Here is a 13,597-nt window from a genome sequence, read left to right as displayed (position 1 = left end):
GCTTGGGGGTCAGGGACCCACTTTAGTAGGCAGTCGGTCCGTTCTCAGTTCTCCAGCTGCGTGCTGGGAGAACCACTACTCTCTTCAAAGCTGTCAGTCAGACAGGGACATTTAAGTCTGTGGAGATTCCTGCTGAATTTTTGTTTGTTTGTGCCCTGCTCCCAGAGGTGGAGCCTACAGAGGCAGGCAGGCCTCCTTGGGCTGTGGTGGGCTCCACCCAGTTCCAGCTTCCTGGCTGCTTTATTTACCTAAGCAAGCCTGGGCAATGGCGGGCGCCCCTCCTGCAGCCTCACTGCCGCCTTGCAGTTTGATCTCAGACTGCTGTGCTAGCAATCAGCGAGACTCCGTGGGCATACGACCCTCCGAGCCAGGTGCGGGACACAATCTCCTCGTGTGGGGTTTTCCAGGCCCGTTGGAAAAGCTCAGTATTAGGGTGGGACTGACCCGATTTTCCAGGTGCCGTCTGTCACCCCTTTCTTTGACTAGGAAAGGGAACTCCCTGACCCCTTGCACTTCCCAAGTGAGGCAATGCCTCGCCCTGCTTCGGCTCACGCACAGTGTGCTGCACCGACTGTCCTGCACCCACCGTTTGGCACTCCCTAGTGAGATGAACCCGGTACCTCAAACGGAAATGCAGAAATCACCTGTCTTCTGTGTCGCTCAGGCTGGGAGCTGTAGACCGGAGCTGTTCCTATTTGGCCATCTTGGCTCCACCCCCTCTGCTTGATTCTTTTAAATTATTTCAATGTGTTTGTTAAATTTATCTGATAGGATTCTCACTGTCTTCTCTATGTTATCTTGAATTTCTTTGTGTTTCCTCAAAACAGCTATTTTTATTTCTCTGAAAGGTCACATATCTCTGTCTCTTTGGGATTATTAGATCCTTGTGCCTTATTTAGTTCATCTGGTAAGGTCATGTTTTCCTGGATAGCCTGGGTGCTTGTGGATATTCATCAGTGTCTGGGCATTGAAGGGTTAGGTATTTATTGTAGCCTTTGCAATCTGGGTTTGTTTGTACCTGTCCTTTTTTCTGAAGGCTTTCCAGGTATTCAGGGGGACTTGGGTGTTACAATCTAGATTTTCGGTCACTGCAGCCATATCTGCATTGGGGGCACCTGAAGCCCAGTAACACTGTGGCTCTTACAGTGGTATCACCTTGGTGGACTTGGATGAGATCCAGACTAATTCCCTGGATTACTAGGGAGAGACTCTTGCTTTCTTCCCTTACCTTTTCCCCAACGAATAGAGCCTCTCTCTCTCTCTCTCTCTCTCTCTCTGCTGTGCTTCCTGGAGCTGGGGAAGTAGTGACACAAGCACTCCCGTGGCCACCACCAATGGGAGTATGCTGGGTAAGAGCTGAATCCAGAATGTACTGGGTCTCATCCAAGGCCTCTCATAACCACTGCCTGGCTTCCACTTACTTGTGCTCAAGTGCCTAGGGCTCTACAATCATCAAGTGGTAAAGCTAGCCAGGCTTGTGTCCTTTCCTTTTGGGCAATAAATTTCCTATGGCCCCAGGTGGGTCCAGAGATGCTCTCTGGGAGCCAGGGTCTGGAATCAGAAACTTAGGAATCTACCTGGTGCTCTGTTTTAGTGCAGTGAGCTGGTACTCAAGCCACAAGACAATGTCCTTCCCACTCTTTTCCCTCCCTTCCCGTCCCCTCCCCTCCCCTCCCCTCCCGTTCCCCTCCCCTCCCCTCCCCTCCCCTCCCCTTCCCCTCCCCTCTTCTCCCATGAAGCTCTCCCCATTACTACCACCTCTAGGCTTGCAGTGAGTACTGCCTGGCTACCGCTGATGTTCAGTCAAGCCCCAGGCTCTTCAGTCAGCTTGTGATGAATGCTGCCAGGCTTGAGCAGTGGGTTCCCCTCTCAGGGCAGGTCCTAAAATGCTTGCTGTCCGAGAGCCAAGGATTAGAATTGGGGACCTGAAGAGCTTGCTTGGTGCTCTGCTCCACTGCAGCCCAGCTGGTACCTAAGCTGTAAGACAAAGTCCCCTTTACTCTTCTCTCTCCTTTCCTGAAGCAGAATGAGTCTCCCCCATGGCCATTGCAGTTGGGAATGTGCTGACTGGAAGCCAGCACTTCTCTGAATTCCACTCAAGCCAGCACTTCTCTGAATTCCAGGCAGTACTCAAGGCCCATGACGAGTACTGCCTGGCTACCACTGTTGACTATTCAGGGCCCAGGGGCTCTTCAATCAGTAGGTAATGAATCTTGCCTTGAGTGGATCTTTCACTTAAAGGCAGTGGGTTCCCTTCTGGCCCAGGGTATGTTTAGAAATGTCATCTAGGAGCTAGGGCTTGGAATGGGTACCTGAGGTCTCTGCTCAGTGCCTTATTCTACTGTGGATGAGCTGGCATCCAAGTTATAAGATAAAATACTCTTTACTCTCCTCTCTCCACTCTTCAAGCAGAAGGAAGGGGTCTTTTCCAGAGCTGTGCACTACTTTGCTGGGCGTTGGCGAAAAGGTGGTGCAAGCACTCCCTTGGCTGCCCAATCTGGTGTCTTATTAAGTCTTTTGCCCTCCATGTCCACTGGCACTGAGCCCAGTGAAGCACTAGGACTTGCCCAGGAATTGTGGTTCTTGTGGCCTAGACTTTCAAATTTATTTGGGACCACAGAACACTTTACCTGCAGTGGCAAGGTTTCCTGGAACTCAGTTTCCTGCCACTTGAATGGACAATTTCATTTTTTATTCTGGCAGAATAGAAAATGAAATTGAGGTGGAGGAACATATTATGTAGGGCCTTGAAGAGTCTTGTAAGGACTTGAGCTTTTGTTATGAGTGCCAGAGGAGCCACCGTAGGATTATAAGGTAACATGAATATTTTTACTGCTTTGTTGGAAAGTTACTGTAGAGGCACATGTATAGAAGTGGAGAGACAGGTTAATAGCAGTTATCCAGGGCAGATTAAAGGGTGTTCGTTAGGCTTGGTGTGGTGGTTAACACCTATATTCCCAGTGCTTTGGGAGGTTGAGGCAGGAGGATCACCTGAGGCCAGGAGTTCATGAGCAGACCTGCAACATAGCAAGACCCTATATCTAACAGCAACAAAAAAATTAGCTTGGTATGTTGGCATGCACCTGTAGTCCCAGCTACTTCGGAAGCTGAGGCAGGTCACTTGAGCCCTGGAGTTTGAGTTACAGTGAGCCATTATCATACCACTGCACTCCAGCCTGTGTGACAGAGTGAGAGTCTGTCTCTAAAGAAGAAATAATAAAAAACAAATACTTGTTTCATGCATGCAGTAGTGTACTTGGTGAGAAGTGGTTGGATTCTGGACATATTTAAAAAGTAAGGCTGGCAATATTTGCTGATGGATTTTATGTGGTTGCAAGAAAAAGAAAAGGGAGGGGGAGCCAAGAACGGCTGTAAGGTTCTTTCTGGATGAGCAGCTTAAAGAATGGAGTTACCAATAGCAGAAATATGAAAGATGCAGGAGGGTAGCTTTGAGTTGGAGAGGTGGGGCCAAAATCAGGAACTCAGGGGTAGCCATGTTGAGCTTTAGATGTCTATTGGCCTTCTAAGTGTAGCTGTCAAGTAGGGGGCTGGATGTACATGTCTGGCTGGAGATACAGAGGTGGGAGCTGGCATGAAGAAAGTATTTAAAGTCATTAAGACTGAATGAGGTCACCAAGGCTGGAGTCCTCTGCCTTTATTTCGTCCATTGTTTTTCATCTGTGGGGATCTACTTGTAGGTCAAGATCCAGCTTCTGCATCCTCTGCCCTGTGAAGCCTTGCTCTGCTCTCTCATGCAGGCCCATTGCACTCTCCTTACTGTGCTCTATCTACCACATTGGATTGCAATTGCTTTTATTTAAAGTAAGTTTTGAAGTCCTTCCAATTAGACCAAAATTTTTTATACAGCAAGCATCATGTCTTCTTTGCCTTTATAGCTTCTGTTGTATAGCAGATACTGAATAAAAATGTCTGAAATGATTAATGGTGGATTGATTAAAATATGTTCAAGTGCCTACGTCCAGTACTTTTGGCTGAGGAAGAGCTGTGTGAACTGAGTGTGGCTGACTGCACTTGAAGGGAAATGCCTTTCAATCATATGCCCCTTACTGAGGTAGAATAAAATTTGGGGTGCAATAAATACTATTTAAGGTTTTAAGATTTCCTTGGTATCTATATACAGTAGTAAAAACCAGACTTTGACAATGTGATAACCTAAAATGTTCCTATTTTGCATAAAATGAGGCCAAACGAGAACATTAGGTCCAATGCATGTTCTTTTTATTTGTTTTTAAAACTAGTATTCATTTGTTTTAGTGTATTAGGAAATGAAAGAAACCATTTATTTTCTATCTATTGAGCTATATTTCAAATAATTTCATGTTAATTTTATAGATTGGCTTTATTGGAAAAATAAAACTAGTTAAATTTTTTCAATCCCACAGATATTTAATTTTTAAGTCACTAATTCAAATTTAGTCTCTGGGGATGGAAAATAGACCTTTTTTTCTTAAAAAAAATAAGGGTTTCCTTCTATTATTTATTTATTTATTTATTTAATTAGAGACAGAGTTTCTCTCTTGTATCCCAGGCTGGAGTGTAGTGGCACGATCTCAGCTCACTGCAATCTCCGCCTCCTGGGTTCAAGTGATTGTCCTGCCCCAGCCTCCCACATATCTGGGATTACAGGTGCACATCACCACTCCCAGCAAATTTTTGTATTTTTAGTAGAGATGGGGTTTCACCATGTTGGCCAGACTGGTCTTGAACTCCTGGCCTCAGATGATCCACCCACCTTGGCCTCCCAAAGTGCTGGGATTACAGGTGTGAGCCACCGTGCCTGGCCCTAATCTTATTTTGTAACTATAAGACAAAATGAAAATAATTCATCATTTCACTAGTTAGAGATAGTCACATCCTATTAACATTTAGGTATTTTTCCTAATTTGTGTTTTATACATATATATTTATAAACAGAATAAAATGTACATGCAGTATTATATTTTGCTTTTACATTTATTATTATTTTTTCTGATAACAGATATTTGATAAGATATGATTTTTAATGGTTTCTAGACATTCTATCATAAATACACCACAATTAAAAAATATTCCCCCCTTATCATTTGGGTTGTTTCTAAATTTTTAAAACAACCGTGAAAGTAGATTACTGCATAAAAGACAATAATATTTTTATGGTTTTTGATATGTTTTTCTAAAATGTTCTCTAAAAGGATTTTAACAAATTTACATTGGTATCAAAAGTATATGAGAGTTTGTCTCCGTGTACCTTCTGTAACAGCTGGACACATTATTAAATACAATTTTTTTTGCTAGTTTGAGGTGTTAACCAAATATACCTTTTTAAAAATAGTTTTAAAATGTACATTTTTTGATTTTGAAAATTTTTCCATTTATTTATTGACTGTATTATTTTTATGTGTGAATTGTCTGTAGATGGCCTTTAGCCTTTTTCTGTTGGGTATAATATTATTTTCATTGATTTATAAGAGTTCTTTACGTATTAGATTTAACATATAAAATTGTGTTTTTTTTTTTTGGAGATGGAGTCTCGCTCTGTCGCCCGGGCTGGAGTGCAGTGGCATAATTTCGGCTCACTGCAACCTCCACCTCTCCAGTTCAAGTAATTCTCCTGCCTCAGCCTCCCAAGTAGCTGGGACTACAGATGCACGCCACCACACCCGGCTAAATTTTTTGTATTTTAGTAGAGACGGAGTTTCACCATGCTGCCCAGGCTGACCTCAAACTCCTGAGCTCGGGCAATCTGCCCGCCTCAGCCTCCCAAAATGCTAGGATTACAGGCATTTAATTACCACCGCGCCTGGTCTATAAAATTGTTTTTATAGGTCAAAACCAGTTGAATATCAGGAACTTCACATGGTTTAACTTAAAATGTTGTATTTTATATTGGTTGCCAATGTTTTCTGAGTTTGTCCTTTGTTCTTATTATATTGTATTCTTAAGCTGATAACAAGTTTAAAATTTTAATGTGGTTTAATTTAGAGATCCTTTCCTTTTTAGCTTCCTCTGTTGCGTTCTTATAGCAAAAGTTTTCTTACCATCTCAAAGGGAGATAAATATTTTTGTAGTTTCGTATTTTTAAATTGAACTTTAAAAATCCATCTGGAATTTTGTTTTAATGTGTTGTTAAGGCAGGAATCTGTTTACTGAGTGATAAAATCATTATTTACAGATTCCTGAGCAAAATTCTGTTGTTTAATTTCATGCCCCATTGCTGAAATTACAAAATAACCAAACGTCCTAGGAATGTAATATCTTTGACCTTGATTCTTCATAAAGTACATTATTCTAGTGACTTAGCTTAGTCGATGCACTTCACAGACCAATAATAATTCAGAGGCCTTGATTTTGTCAATGTTAATGCTGCTTTTAAGACAGAAGCAATAGGGTACGCGGTATTGGATTTAATTGATGGTTCCGTTCAGCATAACATTCTGTCATTCATAGAACCTTACTTATTAACCCACATGAACAATATTGTTAAAATTTTCATCAGATGCAAAAATCCTCAACAAAATACTAGCTAACCGAATCTAACAGCACATCAAAAAGATAGTACATTATGATCAAGTGGGTTTCATCCCAGGGATGCAGGGATGATTTAACATATATAAGTCAATAAATGTGATATATCACATAAACAGAATTAAAAACGAAAATCATATGATTATTTCAATAGATGCAGAAAAGGCATTTTACAAAATCCAGCATGGCTTTATGATAAAAACTCTCAACAAAATAGGCATGGAAGAGACTTACCTCAAAGTATTAAAAGCCGTATATGACAAACCCACATCTGAATGGGGAAAAGTCGAAACCATTTCCCTTGAGAACTGGAACAAGACAAGGCTGTCCACTTCCACCACTTTTATTCAACATAGTACTGGAAATCCTAGCCAGTGCAATCAGACAAGAGAAAGAAATAAAGGGCATCCAAATTAGAAAAGAGGAAGTCAAATTGTCACTATTTGCTGATAGTATGATTGTATGCCTAGAAAACCGTAAAGACTCATCCAAAAAGCTCTTAGATCAAATTCAGTAAAGTCTCAGGATACAAAATCAATGTACATAGATCAGTAGCACCGCTGTACACTAACAACAACAAAACTGACAATCAAATGAAGAACTTAGTCCCTTTTACAACAACTGCAAAAAAAAAAAAAAAAAACCACACACACACACAACTCCCCCCAAAAAACCACCACCAACAAAAAAACTTAGGAATATACTTAACCAGTGAGGTGAAAGAGCTCTATAAGGAAAACTGCAAAACACTGCTGGAAGGAACCATAGATGACACAAACAAATGGAAACAAATCCCAAGCTCAAGGATGGGAAGAATCAGTATTGTGAAAATGACCATAATGACCAAAGCAATTTACAGATTCAATGCAATTCCCATCAAAATACCGTCATCGTTCTTCGCAGAACTAGAAAAAACAATCCTGAAATTCTTATGGAACCAAAAAAGAGCTCGCATAGCCAAAGCAATACTAAGCAAAAAGAGCAAATCTAGAGGCATCACATTACCCAACTTCAAATTATACTACAAGGCTGTAGTTACCCAAACAGCATGGTAGTGGTATAAAAACGGGCACATAGACCAATGGAACAGGGTAGAGAACCCAGAAATAAAGCCGAACTTAGAGCGATCTTTGACAAAGCATACAAAAACATAAATTCTGTAAAAGACACCCTATTCAATAAATGGGGCTGGGAAAACTGGAAAGCCACATGTAGAAGAATAAAACTGGATTCTTATCTCCCACCTTATACAAAAATCAACTCAAGATGGATCAAAGACTTAAATCTAAAACCTGAAGCCATAACCAAAAACCACCTGTACCCCAAAAACTATTGAATTAAAAAAATTAAAAACAAGAGGCTGGGTTTGAGGCTCACGCCTGTAATCCCAGCACTTTGGGAGGCTGAGGCAGGTGGATCACCTCCTCACGAGGTCAGGAGTTTGAGACCAGCCTGGCCAAAATGGCAAAGCCCCGTCTCTACTAAAAATATAAAAATTAGCTGGGTGTGGTGGCGGGCGCCTGTAATCCCAGCTACTTGGGAGGCTGAGGCAGGAGAATCGCTTGAACCCGGGAGGCGGAGGTTGCAGTGAGCTGAGATCACGCCCCTGCACTCCAGCCTGGGCAACAGAGCAAGGCTCCATCTCAAAACAACAACAACAACAACAACAAAAACAAAAAAGAAAAACAAGATTGAAGGCTTTAATGTCCCTAAATAAATTACATACTGTATTATCATTCTTGATACAGCTTTTTGAAATTTATTCATTCACCCTTTTTTTGGTGCTATGTGTTTTTTTAAATTGTGGTAAAATATACATAATATAAAATTTACCATTTCAAGCATTTTAAAATGTACAGTTCTGTGGCATTAGGTACATTCGTACTGCTGTATGTACTTTAAAAAAATCAAAAGTTTCTGTAGAAAACCTAACAAACAAAAGTGAGTCAAACAAATCCATTGTGTATCAACTCAAAATGGCTTATCACGATATTGAATTTTTTTTGTTTTTCTGGCAAACTTAGGGAGGAAGCAAATACAGTATTCATCTCAGCTACTTTTTATGACATGTTCACAAAAACTTACAACTTTAAAAAAATTGTGTGCTAAAATTATCCATAATTTATATAATATGGCTAGTTTCTAGAGTAAAACAGACCTCAGGGAGCCTAAGAGAGAAGGAAGAGTGAAAGAATAGGGAGTAAAAAAGATAATGAGGATGAGAAGAGTGATAGAGAAAGAGCTAGTAAATGGGACAATTGGCTGCTTCTAGCTAAAACTGAAGAGAAAGAGAGAACAAACCAGAGGGCCACTTGAATAGGAGAGCGTGTGAAGGAAGCTGTGATGGGAGGACCTGGGAAAGAGGGCAAACATGAATCCTAAGGGTAGAGAGGGAAAAGGATGAGGAAAGACCAGGGGGCACTTTTTTTCCCGCAAGACCTCCGATGGCTTCCCACATCAACTTTGTTGGTTTTCTGTCCCCTGGATTGTCCTGTCTTCACTCCTGTGCCTCATTCCTGGTCTTCAGCCAGCCAGCAGCCCAGCTCCATCTCTTGGTCCATTGTACCTCCAAAGTGTTGTTCACATGCTTATTATGGAAATGCCAAGTGGTAGCTGGAAGGAGGATTAAAAACAGTACTTAAAATGCTCTTAGAGCAGGATTTGCTTTGTAGTTAGGTCCCCAAAAGTGGTAGCTATTATAATAATTAAGCTTTTTTCCCGGCCTTAGTGGACCTTAACATTGGGAATACTTCTGTAAATACAAATCATGTTTGAAACATTTGAATTGAGTCTTTGAAGTAAAACTTTAGAAATAGATATATAGTTATTTTCTTATTGGTGTGTTGATGCAGAATTGAGTAAAAATGTAGTTGGTCAAGACTAACTCTACTGAAATTTAAAATTATGTCTCATTTTCTCTTCCTTATTGTAGTGATTTAAAGGGAGTGATAGTCACTCTGAGTGATGATGGTCACTTGCAGTGTTCATACCTGGGGACAGATCCTTCTCTGTTCCAAGCTCCAAACGTTGAATCTCGAGAACTAAACTATGATGAACTTGATGTAGAAATGAAAGAACTTCAGAAAATCATCAAAGATGTTAACAAATCACAAGGTATCTCATTTGCAGCTTTTTATTATTTTAGTATTCATTGTGAAATTCATATTATCTTGTAGATAGATATTATTTTGTGTATTTGTTAATTTTCTCCTCTGCTTAATTAAAATCATATTTGTAAAAACAGTATTGCTCTTCAGCACACAAGGTCTTTATGTCTACTTTGTATGTTATGGCTTCTGAAAACGTATTTTATTTAAGAAAGTGCTTTTGTTGTTAATGTTTCATGGACAGCACTATCTAGTTTTTTTCTTTACATGCTAAGAAAGGAAGAAGTACATCTTTGGGTGGTGGTTTTAGGCCTCGAGAAGAGCATTAAAATTTAGAGTGGTCATTTATTAACTTCTGATATTCCTGAAACAACTTTAGTTCTTCTTTTAAAAGAAACCAAAGCACATGAGCTACCATTTTGTTACTAAAAATGTAGTCATTTGCAGCTTAGTGACATAATTTATGTTTGTAGTTAATTAACCATCCAAATGGTGTAGCTTGCGGTATGCTGATTTCTAATGAGTCAGAGGCTGATGATATTTTCAGTTCCCGAGTTTTGAATAACTCAATATTATCTTACTTTGGGACTCACAAGGGTATAATTTTTTTGTAAATTAAAAGGAGAAACAAAACACCAATCCTGCAGTTTGAGTTGGACATGTGAAAAGCATTACTTCTAGTTCCCTTTTCAGGGTCAGGTAAAAGTATTTTTTAAATGAGAAAAAATATGGACTATTTTCACATAAAAGAAATGTTAAAACAAGTAGGAATAATAAAAGAAGCAGAGCATCAAAAGCCAACCAAAACAACAGAGCCAATCTTAATCCTGATCCAATCATTTTACTAGATTTATGTACTTTTGAGTCTATGTTACCAACATTGTATTCCTCTGGTCCTGAGGAATTGAGATAATATATTTTTAAAATACAAATATTAAAATAAAGTTATTATGCTTTGGTTTCACACATTCTTTTAGAAAGTTTTGAAAGTGAACCAGTGAAGTTCAGGTCTTTCAAGTACCTCCAATTACTTAAAAATCTATTTGTTGTCAGTGCTGCCATGTCAAATAGAGAGTGGTTAAAATTGGATGTGTCATATTGCAGTATATAATTTTTTGTTTCAATTTTTGTTATTAGCATTTTTGGGATTAATAGAATTATAAGTCTTGTTTTGTCATTTAAAAATATAATTGGGGAAGGGTGGCATAGGCATGAAACATGAAATTTCCAGAGTTCATTAAATAATATGGCTTTCATTTCAAATTTTGTCCTGAGATTTTGCCCTTTCCATAGTAATGTTCCAATAATATTTTGATTAACATTAATTGAATATGAAATTTCTCAGAAAATCCGTTACAGCTAAAAGTTATTTCTTGGTGGTTATAGTGATGACCTTGGGTGAGAAAGTTTAGGCTGTTTTACTTGTCATTACCTTGATCCTTCAGTATGTCTTAAAATAACTGCTAATTAAGTTAGGGATACACCCACAGACTTAGGTACAAAGTGCATGATTTACATAACCTCTATTTTTAATTAATGTTTGAAGTTCCTTGCCCCTTCTATGCCACCATCATTTAGTTTTATTTCTGGGAAAGAAACAAAGGGAAACTTTTTAAACTGAGAGGTATTTAAAACATTTTATTTCTAGATATGGAAAAAAATTTAGTATCTTGTACCCTTATAAAACCATGGTATGTTTGTTTATTAAAATACCTGTAATTATATAAAAGCACAAAATTGTTTTATTACAATTTTAGCTTCTCTTTATTATGTGAAGTTAAAACACTGAACTTTTTGATGACCCCATTATTCATTTTAATGTCACTTATTTTAGTATGGGGGCTTTAACTTACAAAAAATGTTCATAGTCTTGTGGGTTATGTTCGGTACTTAAAGCTTTTAAAAGTGTTTTCAAAGGAAGAGTTGCAGCAAAATTTAAAGCCAGTTTAAAGAGTACATTTTGTTGTACACATGGTGTATATTATCTACTGTAATAAAAGTGTTTTTGAAGCTGATTTTATGTGTGTAAGTTATAAGAGGAATGTATGTTGTAAGCATGAAATCATAGTAATAATTTCTGTATGGCTCATGGATTCTGAAGCTTTTCATACTCAACTCATTAATGTGAATCCTGCCTAGTATTTTTGTTACTGGTAGTCAACAACATCTACTGGTAGGAACTTTCAAAGACAGAATTTTATTTATGATTTAGATAGTTGATCATGTTGCCTACCTGGCCTGAGTATGAAGGACGGGGTGCAACATTGAGATAGGTGCCCATACAACTGTGTCTTCAGAAAGGGACAGAGAGCAGTAAGACATGGGGATATAAATGAAAGTCTGCACTCCATTTGAAATGTCTAGTATAACTAAGATGATGATACCACTGAGTAGTAGAATCATTTGTATTTTGTGACATTGTTCATTTAGGATTCTGTCTACATGTCACAAGATACCCAAATAAGATAGAGGTTTCTTTCTTTCTCTTGCAAAAGAAACCCAGTGATGGGCAGTCCAGGGTTGGCTTGGCAGTTCCACAGTCATCAGGGACTCTTAATTCCTTCTATCTCGCAGTCATATGTTGGTCCAGCATGGCTTTTGGAACTCCTGCCCTCGCATCTGCTGCTGAGTCAGCCCCCTTAAGGAGCTTTCTTGGAAGCCACACCCTGAATGGCTCCTACTTACATCTCACCAGCAACTCCAAGCTGCAAAACTGGCTGGGAAATTACATGACTTAGCTGAGTACTTTGTTGCTCAGAATAAAGTTGGGCTTTAAGTAAAGAAGAATTGAAGAATGGTTATTGGGATGGGCAATGAACAGCCATTTGTACTCTCATTAAGTTATGGAAATTCCCATTCCAAATCGTGCAGTTTGGTGGGAATGCCTGATAGCAGTTGTAGGCAGTTCCTTTTTTTGTGAGATAGCTGATTCATATTTTCAGTCAGCCATCCTCAGAGTGTGGGGGATGTTTCCTCTCAGGGTCGCAGGGTGATCTCAGCAATTCTAGGTGTTATATGCAGATATGATTTCCAGGGAAGAATCTTCAGGCTATTTCTCCTGAGTCTCTCCTCTTATTAGGGAGGAATAGCTTTCCCAGAAACATGTGCCAGCTCTCTCCACTCCCAACTTCCCTTACCTTCCATCTGCCAGGATTAAGTCCTATGTTCATGCCTAAAACAACAAATGGTCAGTGGAAGGAAATCACCGTGACTGGATTTGACCCTGGAGCCTGGGGGGGTGACTTTCTCTGAGATGAAGGTGAATAGCTCAACAAAATTAGGGTTCCAATACACAGAGGGAGAAGGGAAGAATGGATGTTAAGTAGGCAGCCAATAGTTTGATATGTATATATATTATATATATAAATATGTATAATTTAAAAATGTTTTTTGTTTAAGGTCTTTGTTGATACTATGAATATCTCATTATGCAATATAAACATGTTTACAATTATGAAAATAACATGTATATGGTAAACATAATTCAGTACTAAAAGGATAAATAATGAAAGGTGAATCTTTGTTCAACCCAAGATCCTAGTTTCACTCCTTAAAGGCAATCCTTATCAAGAGCTTTTGTGTATTCTTCTAGAAAATATTCATGTTTATGTAATTGTTTTGACACAAATATGTGCATATTAGGCACATTGTACTACAGCTTGCTTTTTAAAAATTAATAGATATATTTTGGAGTTTTTAAAATATCAGTATGTAAAGATGGACAGCACCCTTATTTATGACTTTGGGACATTGCATAGTACAGATATACCATGATTTATTTGATAATTAGCCTATTAATAGATATATAGATATTTAGGTTGTTTTCATTACTGAAAAAATAACTACTAACATTAGAGACCTCCTTGGGCATGGTTATGGGTATTAGATACATTCTTGGGAGTAGAATTAAGTCACAGCATATGTACATTTTACATTTTGATAGTTCTAGCCAACTTACCTTCACA

General features: G+C 38.9%; 1 protein-coding gene across 6 annotated transcripts in view; it reads left to right on the top strand.

Annotated features, from left to right (window-relative positions):
- BBS9 (Bardet-Biedl syndrome 9) overlaps positions 1-13,597 on the top strand; it is a 547,551-nt gene that overhangs the window by 229,154 nt on the left and 304,800 nt on the right. For all 6 annotated transcript variants that reach the window (XM_058445811.1, XM_058445798.1, XM_032758349.2 and 3 more), the window contains one exon: positions 9,458-9,639. In XM_058445811.1, coding sequence (XP_058301794.1) covers positions 9,458-9,639 — 182 coding nt within the window. The remainder of the gene's footprint in view (positions 1-9,457; positions 9,640-13,597) is intronic.

This window comes from Hylobates moloch, unplaced genomic scaffold (genome assembly GCF_009828535.3).
Source record: "Hylobates moloch isolate HMO894 unplaced genomic scaffold, HMol_V3 SCAFFOLD_1, whole genome shotgun sequence".
NCBI classification, from domain to species: domain Eukaryota; kingdom Metazoa; phylum Chordata; class Mammalia; order Primates; family Hylobatidae; genus Hylobates; species Hylobates moloch.
Note: the sequence above shows the minus strand (reverse complement) of the source record. Positions and strands in the feature narration are given on the sequence as shown.